General features: G+C 50.1%; 1 protein-coding gene across 1 annotated transcript in view; it reads left to right on the forward strand.

Annotated features, from left to right (window-relative positions):
* Window positions 1-7,627: 7,627 nt before the first annotated feature.
* The window catches only part of LOC144137779 (neprilysin-2-like), a 71,682-nt gene continuing 64,910 nt past the window's right edge, over window positions 7,628-14,399 (forward strand). Inside the window, exons 1-4 of the mRNA XM_077669755.1 lie at window positions 7,628-9,101; window positions 10,571-10,886; window positions 11,873-12,066; window positions 12,342-12,546. Of these exons, the coding sequence (XP_077525881.1) occupies window positions 10,580-10,886; window positions 11,873-12,066; window positions 12,342-12,546 (706 nt within the window). The 5' untranslated portion in view covers window positions 7,628-9,101; window positions 10,571-10,579. The remainder of the gene's footprint in view (window positions 9,102-10,570; window positions 10,887-11,872; window positions 12,067-12,341; window positions 12,547-14,399) is intronic.

A 14,399-nucleotide genomic window follows, 5' to 3' on the forward strand; every position in this document is an offset into this window, starting at 1 on the left:
ACGATAGAGCTTTGCGATAAACCATCATCGTCGTTAAACGGAGGTGTGCACGATTTTTCAAGCGTAGGTGGCAGCTTGTAAACCGACCGCAGCATTCAGTTGTGAAGCTGAGTACAGGTTTCGGGCACCCTCCTATCTTGCGTCCTTCAGTCACGCAAGAATTGGTTTTTGAAAAACCATGTACCAACTAGCCAGAAACCATTGCAATTCTTGTAAAGCAATCCTCCACGACAAGCAATAACATTTTACTATCATGCGTACTATCATGCGGTATTTATACTATCAAGGATTCCCGATGACTGTAGTAAGAGCATTTCTGTGAAATTAAACACGTTTCAGCCGTAGGTAATGAAGATACGGAAGCGTCATCCATCACAATTTCTGTTTTGAGGTAAATCTTCGAAGACACTGTCTTTCGCTTGTGCACGACGTCGGCGCCGTTTCGTCATCAACTGCCAAAGGCCTTCGCCGCAGCATTCCTAGATCGGTTGCACACACCGGCTTTGTGGGAGCATTTAGCGGGAATATACTCCTCGATTCGCAAAACTGCATACCGACATGAAAAAATTGCATGAAGCAACGAACTTTCACTTCGAGCTTGGCGCATTGAGCGTCGTCTGCTATCTGCAAATACTGAGTATGGGCGTAAATAACACACATGGCATACCATGTAAACGTCACATCCACACTCAAGATTTACCGATCTGAAAAATGCACGTGGGGTTACGTTCGCTTTGCAAGCCGCACCGCAGAAAAACGACAGAAAGTCATGCACAAACAACTACGCTGCGCTGACCGCCACCGGCATTCCACTGACGAGCGGTTCGCCACGGGCGGCGCTGTTCGCTGAAACGACGGTGGTGCCGTACAACGGCCGCCCGGTCCCTATAGGACTTTATTCGCAGGCCACAACGAAGTTTTCCCAATCCAATCCATAATCGGTTTAAACTATGTTTGAAAATTGCGAGAAAGCTGAGAGAACATTTATAATCGTTATTTATTAGAATCAGTTGCCCCTTTCGACTTTTGTAATACCTCTTAAAACACAACCGAATGAGTAACTATCGCCTAAGCAATCCTATACAGAAACTGGTGATTTTGCGCCAGTCTCATCTTTTGATCTGGTCCGTCATACGATCTGCGGCACCGGGGCTTGACGGCTTGACAGTTGGGGATATTAAATTTTTGGCAGAGGAATTCCGGTTCTATTGAATGTAATAAATTCATCCCTAAAGTTCTTTTGGATTCCACAAAACTGGAAAGCGTCCAAGATAATTTTGCTCCAAAAAAAGCCAGGTCAGGGTTTCGATTTAGACAACGTAAGGCCGATTGCTCTCACTTCTAACATGATAAAATTAATAAAGCGAATAGTTTTTAAGCGGGTAGCTTCTTTCATGCAGGACAGGCAAGTACTTAGTCCTGCTCAGATCGGCTTCAGGCGGGGATGTTCTATTTGGAACGCTCACGTGGACTTGGAGGAGAGAATTCGCTTAGCACAAAGAGGAAAAATGGTGTCGGCATTAGTAACCTTAGATGCAGCTAAAGCTTATGACAGTGTCGAGCATAGTGGCCCGCATAAACCTACCTGCATACCTCACTCTTAACAAAAAAGCTCGTAAAAAGGTAGTAACGGCTGTATTTACTAACTCCTTACGAACTTTACTACCCCCCAGAACGGTAGGTATACTCGGTTACAACTCAAGAACGGCACCACCTCATGTAGTGTATCACTCCGCCAAAGCGCCGGACCCGTGACGTCAGTGCGCGCGCGTTTTGAAAGGTGTTTGCTATGAATGCGTGATACCCTCTGCCTTGTCTCACGCAGTTTGTTTGTCGTCACTGGAGTCGTTTATAAGCATATGAAGTCCAAAAAATCACGGGAACGGTTCACGCCATGTTCAAGATATTCCCAGTAACGCCCTACTTGCGCCGCGCGGAGAAACATCCGGCTACGGTGATGAGGCGCAGCGGCAACTTCCGGTGCCGTTCTTAAAGGGACCCAGAAAAGCCTTCCGTAAAAGTTACAAAAGGCCTGTATTCTCACGTAGCACCAATATAGCGATGCAATGCCGTTGGAATTATTGGTCTACATTCAGTATTAGCTGCGCCAGAAGCAATTAAATGCACCTCTCCCCACTTGCCGATCGACTCCTCCTCCCTCTCTGCCTCCTTCAAAGCAGCTAGCTACATTCCTGCGCCTAGGCTCGCGTCAATCACTGCGGACCCGCCTTTGCCGCCTTTGCCTCGGGATCGCGCAGGAAGGAGGAAGAGCAGCCGGAAGCCAATGGCAGTGACGCCGCCGGCGGCCGACCATGCTGGCGATTGGGCGAATCAGGGGGGGCCTTCGCCGTTGCGTCAGCAGCGATCGCCGTTGCGTCACCCGCGGTCGCCGTTGCGTCACCCGCGGTCGGCTCGCTGCGGCGTCGCGCTCATCGGCTGAAAAAGGCGATCTTGAAAAATTGTTTACAAATTATCTGTACAAAGTATGGGGCTCACACTTGGCTCAAAAATCCTCCGTTATGTGTTCTACCACCTGAATGCATTTGATTGCCACCTTCACAAAGCTTTTCGGGGTCCCTTTAAGTTGTCACCGAGTATAGGTCCTACCACTAAGTGTTGAACCGTTACTAGTGTAGATCGTGCACTTAGTAACTGCTGCTGGTTTGATACTAACATTCACTGAAGTAACAAATTCTATGAATTATTGAACATAATAACTACAACTCTTTTTCCACTCCAAATCATGATTAAAAAGGTTTTTGCAAATACACACGCTGTATGCTCACATTAAAATGCATAATTCTAAAATTATCGCTTCAATATTTGGTTTTTACGACAAGTCCACCGACTCTCTCAGGGGACATTCCGCTGCTAGCTATAAAAGCAAGAAGAGCATAAGGTAACTAAGTAATACTCGCTCTCCTCGCGTACCCCGTTGGTTTTCTTGCTCAATTCAGTTGTTGATTGTCCACGTGTGATATGTGCGTGATGAATGAGTCTATGTCGCGCTGCGAACTCAGCAGATCCACATCCACATGGTTACGCGTAGCTTTTTCGTATTCGTAATTTTTTAAGAAGAAGACTTCATTTTTCAGCAGATGTTGTTACAATTCCTGCTGAATGGGCAGGAGCTAAAGGCATTGAGTGCCTGACGAGGGCTCCTGACCCTCTGGAGTTCACAACAGAGGAGTTCACAGCAGAGGACATGTTCAAATCAATGTGCGTGCTTAGCAATAAGATCCAGCAATACAGAGGGGAAAAATAAGTAAATTAGGAAAAATACAAAAAATCGCACATTTCCAATAATGAAAATCCCAGGTTATACAATATACATAAAAGTTTTTTTCTGCAATACCTGTTACCAGCAGATACAATAGAATGCGACATAATTCTTTACTGATTGTTCCTCATGTCTATGAAAAAATCACGTCTTCACACAATACAGTTTAAATGTACCAACTAGCCCAAGTTTGCATTCTACTTAAGTTCAAACTTACCTCCGCATGTACGAAGCCCTTTCTGGAGCTGCTAAGCCTGTATTTATTTGTGATCAGAGTTTATTTTTTACTTCTCTGTGGCCGAAACATATTTGCCCCAAATAAGTGCAATTCGTTCAAACATGCCTTGATTGCATTTCGGTTAAGTTATATGGAGTTATCCCAGTATCTACAATTGAGCGAGAAGCTAAGTTTTTCTTTCAAAACCCCTTCCCTTCGGCTCAAGTGTCAATGCTCAACATGGGAGAGCGGAGTTACAAATACATCAAGGACTTCCTGTCGGGCCGCAAAATCTAGCTGCACGCGGGAGAGATCGATTTACCAGAGCGAGACGTATAGGCAGAGTGGGCACGCCTCAAGGGTCGGTGATCTCACCGCTGCTCTTTAATATTGTCATGATCCGAGTCGCCGAAGCGGTGTCGAGCGTCGAAGGCGTTCAACACACCATTTATGCAGACGACGTCACCCTATGGACGGCCGGCGGCTCAGACGCAGTTATCGAGAGAAGGCTGCAGAAGGCGATCTCTGCCATCGAAGACCTCTTGGACGGAACGGGTCTGCAGTATTCGCCGTCCAAGTCAGAGCTCCTGGTATACTCGCCTCGCAAGGTGGGTCGGCAGCCGCTGCCCCCAAGGGAGTGCGATCGCCTGGAGCTGATCACAAAGAGGCCAGCGAATCCCCGAGCTGCCGGAGATCAGTGTGCTGGGCATGCTGATCAACGGCAACGGTAACAAGGAGAACCTGATGGAGAAACTGGCGACCAAAACGGCAAGTACCCTGCGGCTGCTCCAGCGCGTATCGACCAAAAAGACGGGCATGCGCTAAGAGGGGCTCGCGAGACAGGTGCAGTCTTTCGCGATCAGCCACGTGGCGTATACACGGCGGCGTACCACAAGTGGACGCAGACCGACAAGGCCAAGATAGACATTATGATCCGAAGAGTGTATAAACGGGCACTAGGTCTGAACGGATCGACGAACACCGAACGACTGCTGCAACTGGGCGTCCACAACACGGTGGATGAGCGCATCGAGGTCCAACTAGAACCACAACGAGAACGACTGGCAGCGACCAAGACGGGTGGAGTCATCCTCGATACCCTGGGCTACGGCTACCAGATTACGGGGAGACAACTCCAAGACCTAGACGAAAAGGTGCGGGAGAACGTGTGGGTGAGTCCCACTCCGTAGAACATGCAGCCAGAACGCAATCAAGAATGAAGACCCACTAGGGCAAAATACATAATCGAGCAGTACAGTAGCGACCCGCGAACACGGTACGTCGATGTGGCAGACTATGACCAAGGCAGGTACGCGACGGTAACCATGAACGCAAGAACGGGATGGGTGGCCAAGTTAGCGAGCGCAAAGTGCGAGAACGCCACCGAGGCAGAAGAGATCGCCATAGCCCTGGCGATGTCCGAAGCCACTTGCGACACGATCCTGAGCGACTCGCAAGAGGCCGTCCGCAACAGGCAGCCAATACCATCGAGAAAATGGGTGTCCAGAAGAAAGAAGAGTAGAAATGAAACGGATCCCGGCGCACGCGGGCGAATGCTCACCGTACACACCGAACCACAACGAGACGGCCCACAGGGAGGCGCGCGCAATAACACACCGCGCCCCCATGCAGTGTGGGGAGTCGTCCCGAGTGGGCATGGTGGGTGGAGACTAAAGCGGCGAAGCACTCAAGAACATGCGGCTGATGAGAAGAGCGTATCCGCCGCCCCACCGGGCGCTGGGTCGCGAAGAGGCAACGTATCTCAGTAGGCTACAGACGGCGTCGGTCACGTCACTGGCAGCGCTACACCACATGTGTCCGGACGAATACCCCACTGCTCAATGCAGCGTGTGTAAGAAAGGGCCGGCCAACCTGTGGCACGTCATGCGGGATTGTGCCTCCGACCCAGACGGCGCAAGTTTCGAAGAATACCTGGCGGAACTCCAAACAGCCATCGAGTCAACCAACAAGACTGATCAAGCATGGGCCATCCAGCCAGGTCTTGATTGCGATCGAAAGTCACGGGCTCCGCAAAGGGGCTAGCGCTTAGTAGGGCCGCAGAGAAGATGCGACGGGGGGCCACGTCGAGGGGGGGGGGGGGGGTCGTAACAGACTCCAGCCCACTGCAGGTTTTATTGAAATAAAAGTCCCTTCGGCTGCAGAACTTCTCCCACTCTATCTATTAACCGCCCTTTTAAATGAGTATCTATCCGAGTATCCTGCTTCTTCTGTGATTTACACTGATGCATCTCAAAAGGGAGAGGAGAAAGCTGGAATAGGTATTTTTTCACAATCTCTTGATTGGAGTTATTCGCTACGAATCCCGAGCTACACACCTACTTTTACGGCAGAATTTTTAGCCGTAGCTCTCGCTCTATGTAAAGTACCGCACCATGTATCAGAAGTCATCATCATACTATCCGATTCGATGTCAGTTATATCGGCATTAACTTCCTCTTCCGACTCTCCCTTGTGCCGCACATTACTGTTCTTTGTTCCAAGGCACGTGAAGGAGGTACGTTTGGCTTGGGTCCCTGGCCATACGGACATCAGGGGGAACGAGCTAGCGGATCATTTAGCTAATCTCGCTGTTATAGCTCCCATTCAATTCGGCATACCTAATCTGACTCTTTTTGCATCTTCGAGATTACGACGTCATTGGAATTGAGACGCTACTCGTTCAGACGCACTCCTATCCTTTCAAGAGTATCAACATTTAATTTCGGGTGGAATGTTCATTTTGGTGGTTCTCGGCAATGCGAAGTGACCTACACCGAGCTGCGCTGCAGAATTCCAAGACTAAATTTCTATCTTAACTGAGGTTTAATTATGCTCCAACCAATATTGGTTGGAGCGGCTAGTGCAGAAGCTCTTCAATGTCAGTACGGAAAATCCGAGGAAGTTGTATACACTGACGCCGCGGACTATGTCCGGCATAAAGTAAAAAAATGCGGTAACCGCCACACCCCACTCCCTCCCCACTAGCTTAACATTACGGAAGGCAACGACGCTGCACGCAGAAGAGACGGCAATCGCCCTCGCAATCGCCCGAACCCGAGCATCCAACATCATCGCGGACTGCCAGTCGGCATACAGAAATTATGCGGCAGGAAGAATTTCCACGATTGATCTTGGCATCATCCTTCAACACCCACCTCGGAGAAACATAAGAATAATCTGGATCCTAGCCCACTATTTTCTCTCTGCGGAAACCAGGCGGCGCACGCCTTCGCTCGAGATTTGGTCAGCCAAGCACAGTTAGAAGAAGAGAAAAGGACAGTTATTTCCCCTCCTCACGTACAAGGACATCACACCGCTTTACCGGCTTGGCCGAATGCGATGCCTTCCAGTTTCTGAGCAAGTAACCAGGCCCCAACCGACTGCTCTTCGTCAACTCCAGACGAACACGTACCCCCACCCTACGAGGTTGCACGCTATACACCCCACTCTCTACGATCCCCTGTGCAGACACTGCGGCGTCCCTGCCACGCTGTACCACATGGTATGGGAATGTCAAATTAACCCCCACATCGACCACATCCCAAACCCCTCCCGAGAGCAGTGGGAGAGAGCACTCGCAAGCTCTTGACCCAGCAGACAGCTGCAGCTGATCGAACGAGCGAAGACGGCGGGTTGCTCCAATGGTGCCCTGGACTGAGGGCTCCACGGTCCACCCAGGACCTTTCGAAACAATAAAAATTGTACTCCTCCTCCCTCTCCTCCTCCTCCTCCTCACAGCTTCGTTTTCCAAGCACCTTCACAGGGTGGATTGGCGCGCATTTTTAATACATCTTTTAAGAAAAGAAAGGGAGAAAGGTATGTACGTTTCTGCAAGCATTTTTCTGCCTTTTGCTAGAACAGTTAATGAAATCTTCAACAACGGTCCTCCTTAGAATCTCAGTCTCCACGCTCAGCAGCGACAAATCGCTGAGGCGGCTGTAAGTCATCGTTGACCGAATTAAGCCGTTCTTGATCAGTTCCAGCTTGCTGAATGATCTTTCGCCAGTGCAATTTGGGACCATCAAGCACAAGAGAAAACCTAACAGCAACACGAGCATCTCTGAATGAACGCTTTTCTCTGAATGAAAGCTTTTCACGAATTCGATGTTTCAGCATGTCTGCCACAGAAGAACAGCCTTCGTTGCTCGCAAATGAAATAAACGGTTCAAGCTCATTGGGAAATGTGCCAGCCAGATCAGAAGAAAACTTTTCACGAGGTCCACTGCCTGCAGACGCCTCTGCGCTTAGAAAAGCTCTTCCAATCTTTAATAACAGTAAACTCCGGGCAGACTTCGGGTGTCAGCGCACAAGCGAGCTGTGAGAACGTGCAGGAGATTGTCAGCCATGACGAAGAATTTTTCACAGCGGAACTTTGCTGAAGAGACTCGTGGCTCTGGCGTGTTCTTTCCTTCAGTGCTGTCCTATCGTGTCGACTATTTTCGCTTTCTCTGGGTGCTGGCATTGTACGAAGCATTGTACGAAGCATTGTTCGACGCTTCCTTCACAAGCTTTTCAATTTCATCGGACTTCTCTCTTAAGCCGGATACATAATCGCACAACGATTTCATCAAGCTTACGGCAGCACTGAATGACAGTGTTGCGCTCTGAAGTTCCTTGCTGGTGGCGTTGAAGCACTGTAAAACTATATTCCAAAACTCGGCCATCAGCGCGGTTTCCAACATCAGCAAAGAATTTGCCTCGTGTTTCGTTTGTGCTAGTTCGTCATGGTCTTCGGATCGTATCATCAAGGCGGCTTTGATTTCTTTAGAACCTGCCGCGGCAGCCCTCGCTGTATCCGCTCGCGCTAACCACCGCGTGTCCGAGACTTGGGATTCGAGCTGTGCTGTTCTGTTTCAAGTGAGCCTAGAGTACATCCCAGCGATGAGAAGACGCAGCTAAGAAGACGCATTTATGCTGTAGAAGCCTGAAAAAGGAACGGCTTGCCCGCAAGAATCTACAGCATGCTCAGACTCAAGAACTGTGCGCTGACTTCAGGATTATGCACGTTACGCAATGAACAGCCTCTTCGAAGCATTCGTTATTGAAATGGATATTCTATGTTTCAATCAGGGGAAATCGGCAAGAGGCTTAAGCTCTTTCGAATCAAACCACGAAGTCTGGCGTTTTTTTCCGGCCCTTGGGAAGCCCCTAAGCCCGGAGGGTCCGGTTCATTTGAATCCTTTGAACCATGGATAATCCGCCCCTGTAGAAAGGCTGCGTTTGCGCTTGCGCGATAAGACAAGCATCTGCCCGGGGTAACAAGTACGAAGTCTCCCTCTGTAGGTATGAGCCACTCCGGTAAAGAAAAAGAAGTTATAGGAAGGTAGTGAGGAAATCCGAAGAGGAAAAAGAAGCAGAAACGATTGGTCTACCAGTGACCAGCATCACCCAATAAGCCGTTTTCGTTCCAGCTTGTTCGACAAAAGCAGACAGAGCAGCACCAGGTCGTCCGCCAACAAGGACCGGGTCTTCTTTAGCCTCGCCGACGTGCTGTGTCTTCATCCGACAGGATACCAGGACGCTGAGCTCCCGACACTGGCGACAACATCCGAACGTCGCATCGACGGGGCAAAGGCTTCACAAGCACGGCCCTGAAACACCGTGGTGCGTACCATGCCCTTTTTTGCCGGAGCACTGCTTGCATTCGCACAACAGCTGTATTTGATCGTTAGAAGGGAAAGCTGCAGTGGAACCCTGACAATGTCGCAAAAGATTACACTGCACGATGCTTGCTTGTTAAGATTCTCATGATTAGGCACATGGGCGGTATGGAAATGAGATGATCCGGAGACAGCCTAGTACAGACAAGGATACCAGCGAAGCGAAATGAAATCGGCGCTTGTGTAGCGGTTGCGCAGAAGCGAGGACTACGTATAGCGTTATACGTAAAGACAAAATGAAGGTTTGGTTCATTCTAAAGATTGCTTCGTTAGAATAACACGGACACCAATTTCAACGCAAACTTCACTCAAATAAGCTATATAATTAGGAAAGTAGAGAATGGACATGCGACCCACATAGCCCATTTTCCTGCACTAGAAACTATGACGTATATATGGGCAGCTGTGCGATTGGCTGCGGCCGGCATTGCATATCCAGTGCAATTTAAACAGGGGTTATAAGATTGCAGAACGAGCTATTTGCGCTTAAATTTAATGCATATTATGTTTATCACGGTACGAATGGTGAGATAAACAATTTAACTTGCAAACGCACACTTAGCATATAAGCACCATTGCGTACTGCGCGCACAGTCGTCCGGCGCGTTGAGCTTTGGCCAACTGGCATGAGCGACATTGCCTTCTGTGACTCTGTTTTTGAGCATACCCAATGTTTTACGAAATGAGTACTATCAACCGTCACAAACATTATCCAGGCACAAATCCGGTCAAAAACAAAGCGAGGGTGGGCAGCGGTCCTGAGCGGAGGACTGACAGCAAACAAGGCCTTCGGCCGTTCGTTTCACTACTGTCCCTCGATACGTCATCGCTGACGTAACGAAAAGCATGATTTAGCGGGGTAATTATAATTCTGCCTCAAATTGTTACATTTCTCAATGAATAAAGCATCGTTTGCTGGCGGACAAGCGTGGGGGGGGGGGGGTGCTGTAAAACACCAACTCTTTAGAATGAAACAAACTTGTATGTATGACCTCTAAGCACGTTGAGGGAGTCGGGTCGTTCCCCCAACGTGCTTAGAGAGGTCATATTGTAGGTTAAATGGCTGCCATGTCGCAAGCGGACAGACGACGTCACCGAGGGGGAGAAGCACTGTGGAGACGCCGACTAAACGCACCGCCCGCTTGGAAGGTGTTCGTGTAGCGGTCTCTGCAAAACAGCAAGGGCGTAGACGGCGCTCTCCGTTGTGTTAACAATAATTTTATGAGGGTCTTGTATCAGCATGACGCCAAGCCAAAAGCTACAAGCGCGAGAATGAGCTGCGTCGCGAGAGCAGACAAGCAGTTTTGTATGACTTCGGGCCCTCTCGATCACTGTGGGTGAAGCTACACAACATGCTTTCCTCCTGCTGCCTTTTTCAGCCAACCCAACTTTTCTGTGTTCCCCTCTGAGTAGGGTGACGCCATGGACGAACAACCAAGCAAGCCAAGCGACAGCGCAGTACGTCCGGAGGACCCGCCGTCCTTCTCGAGTGACGCCGCGCTGTCGCAGGAGGCCTCCTCACCAGAGCAGTGGGCCAGCGCAACCGGCACCGCTAAGCGCTCCCGCCGCAAGAGAAAGATTCCCCGCAAGGTTCCCTCCCCAGCCAGGGATGTCGGCAAGCACCAAGTTGCCGAGACCGCACAGCCCACCTCCTCTGCCGACGGCACACTGCTCGGCGTGGACAAGTCCGGACACGAAGAGCTTCCATTGAATACAAACCCAGGCTCTGGTAACTGGCCAGAAATTCAGCCAATTACTGTTTATGACATATCTGTTGACTTTTCAAAAATACTTAGCGCGAGATGTCTACAAAGTGTTTCCTCTGCATGCTTGTATTACTTTAAGAAAACCCGAGAAAGCGCGTTTAAATTTAGTTCGTGACCTCAGCTAGGAATCGCGCACAGAAGTTTACGCAAGAAAGCAAACATTTGCCTCTGCTGTCTCAATTTGGCGTGTAACTTTTTACCGCTTTTGAACTTGCGAACTGGTCCTTTGGGGATCTTATGGCTACGGCTTACCTATTTATTGTGCGTTTGCACTTCTCGGTGGCCATTTTTCTCTAAGCGCTTAGTGAGTGAAGGGAAGCTATCCGCAGAGTTTTCGGGACGGGGCCGAGCACCCCTGGTCTGCACGAGACGGGGTCAACGAAGCTGGGCAGGCTGTCGCTTGCCTCGATCAGGACGGCAACGTACACGGATCAGATGCTTAATGTGAACTCTAAGATTTTAGTGGAATATTTGATTTCAGTCCTCCATTTTATTAAGGTACGCGTGGGAATGGGACCATGACCTTTGCAACACGGCAACACCTAAAGCATACGAGCGGTCTGAGTTTCCCGCCCTCCACTCGCCTCAAGGATTCGCCACTCTCTGTCATACTATGCAAAGTGAAGTACCGAGACGGATTTATATATACGGACAACTAGAGTCGCCCGAACAGTGCTCGACAGTGTGAGTAGAGAACTTATCAGCCACGTCGCTGAGATCCGCTCTTAAGGACAATCGTTGACGAACACATTTTCACGCGAGAACGGTCGCCCGTGCAAGTTCTAATTAATCTACAACCCTCGCGATTTAGGCACACCTTACCGCAGAAGGGAACAGCTAATCAAAGACAATACAAATCTGAGTGGGCAAGCCAGACCTGTCATCTCTAATACGTATTCATAGGAGACGACCGAGACGTAGATGACGCCCTCCCATGACGTTGACGCAGCACCCCAGCAGCCGAGATCAGAAGTGTCTGGGAGCTCTTTGGGTGAGACGCCACCTCCGTCCCCGGGTCCTCTGCCGGCCATTCCTCCCGTGCTGGAGGTCTCCAAGGGCTCGCAGACCCGAGACCCGCTTTCGCCCGACCACGGCGGCTCGGAGTCACCTACGGACGCAGAATGTAGCCCAGCCGAGAAACGGGTAAGCGACGCCGCGACACGTGAGAAATATTTTTGTATGTTTCAAGAAACACTCCTATTTTACAGCTGCACTGTCCTTGTTTATACATAAGAGCCCAGAAGTTTCGGGGAGGGAAATGTATACGTCTCTACAAACACCTACCTGATTGATGAGTTTTTCTTCACAACCCAGCAGTGTGTATTGTGGAAATATACATCGTGGTTTCGCCGCCGTGCCTTTTTATCGAATTCTCTCGAACGCACGTCCCGCATTATAATTCACATTTCCGACGGCAGCTGGCGCAGACTGTGCTGAAGGGTCTCCAGTTGCCGCTGAGCCCTGGCGAGCTTCCGCTGAGCCCCCTAATCGAGAGGGAGCCGCCCATCAAGGGAAGGCGCGTGTCGCTCCACCTGGTGCCAACCATCGACATCATCTCGCTGGGCACCGGCCCTTCTACTCCCGATAGCCAGGACACCCCAGCGAGCGACCAGCAACCAGCGGGTGAGGAAACGACAAGCAGTTATATGGGAAGCCATGAGAACTCCTGGATACTCCTGTAGGAAGAGAGAGACAGATCTTCTTTATTAAGCCAGCTGTGGGCGGGGTAGTTCCTCATTTCAGGTAACGATGTGGGATCGCGGCTCGACCGGCCCTTTCGGCCAGCAGAAGTTCGTCTTGTGGTAGGGAGCTGGATAGCAGTATGTCCCCCTGCTCAGGTGTAAGGGAAGGGTAAAGGAGTTGCAGGTCTGCATTTGTGTCGCACTCCCATATTGTGTGCCGCGGAGTGACTCGTTGCTTACGATATTTACATTGTGCGTCGAAGGTGTGGGGAATATAACAATCCTGCATCCTGAGTGGATGGGGAAATGTGTTAGTCTGGCTGGTTTTTTGGTTTTTTGTGAGCGTTGCGTGTGGAACCGGGAAGGAGCTTCTACTTAGCCTGCAGTGTTGTGTAACTTCTTGGAAGGTTGTAGTGATTCTGGAAGTCATGCGTTCGGCGAAGAGTTCTAACAACGTACCTCGCGCAGAAATGAGCACCAACAAGAACGAGTGCAAACGTGAGCGGAATAACAGGAGTGCCTTTTGCTGGTCTCGCTGGTTATTTTGAACTGACCCTATTTACTAGATTTTACAAAATGCGTTAAAGAATTCGTGGGCGCTATTTTTGTTTTTACGGTCCAGCTTTTGCGGACTTTTTTCGACGTTAGGCATGTTTCCCGCGGTACGACACAGTAAAACAGCGTGGGAGGTAGACCTACACTGTAGTCCGAGAGAACACTGATGAATGTTCATCTGACAAAGGAAAAGGCTGACCTGTGGTTTGCAGGATTCTACATTTCACACACTAGTTATTTCCCACCCCACAGCCATCGCGCTCAGCACACATGCCTTGAGAGCGCCGGCTGCGGACGGGTACGTTGTTTGCGGAGACAAAGGCAGGGGCGACAAGAGCATAACACCAATGGCAGCATTTATTGCAAAGTGCAAATCAAATACACTGCATACAGACTAATCGTAGGCCATAACGATAACATTGGGAGCGAGGCATTAAACAACGCTAGAGATCGAGATGGTTCGACTCACCGATTGAATACCGGAGCAGCGGGGCGCCGTGCGTGCGAGCGTGGGTGCAGTCTCCGAGCTCGCCCGGAAGCGTCCGTTTGTGGCGTGTTCCCCAGGTGCGGAACAGCGCGCCGAAACGTCCGCGCGCTACCGCATCCCCAAGAGAAGAGACCGTCCTCTCGTCACGCGGCGACCCACCAGACCTCGCCATTTGGTGGCCCTAGTGCTGAGGAAGAACTGGTTCTCGGGTAAAGCAGAGGGGAAAAGGGTCAATGCCTCCACCCTGGCGACAACGAACCCTCCGGTCGCTGGCGCCCTCCCGTATATGGCTCCCGTTGCGCGAGCGAGGCGCATTGTGCAACGCCGGCCGCGATGAAAAGGTAGCCAGAAAGGGGTTCGCGTGAAAGTCGCGATCCCCACAGGTTTTATCAATATCAGTGGTCGACCATCGCCGGCATATTCGATAATTTCTTCGTGGCCTACGTTGTTGTGCCCTTTGCACAAACACAGACGCGAGAGAAAAAATGCGCAGCTTCCTTCCTCTCATCTTCAGCGAGCTCAACTTCGAAGCATACCATGTTGTCTCCTCGCGGCTTAATCATACCGTAGTATCGACGAAACTTGAGAAGCCTTTTTCGAAATAAATCAAATCCACGTAACAGAATTTGAGAAAAAAGCGAAACTTTGTTACGGGACCTAATGCAATGCTGTCAAAGCAATAGACCCTATGCGAAATTGCTTGGTGATCTAGCAACACTGATGTAAACGAGACCGTCGGCCATATTGGTACG

This window comes from Haemaphysalis longicornis, unplaced genomic scaffold (genome assembly GCF_048455015.1).
Source record: "Haemaphysalis longicornis isolate Haplotype H1 unplaced genomic scaffold, Haemaphysalis longicornis Haplotype H1 scaffold_5, whole genome shotgun sequence".
In the NCBI taxonomy this organism is placed as follows: domain Eukaryota; kingdom Metazoa; phylum Arthropoda; class Arachnida; order Ixodida; family Ixodidae; genus Haemaphysalis; species Haemaphysalis longicornis.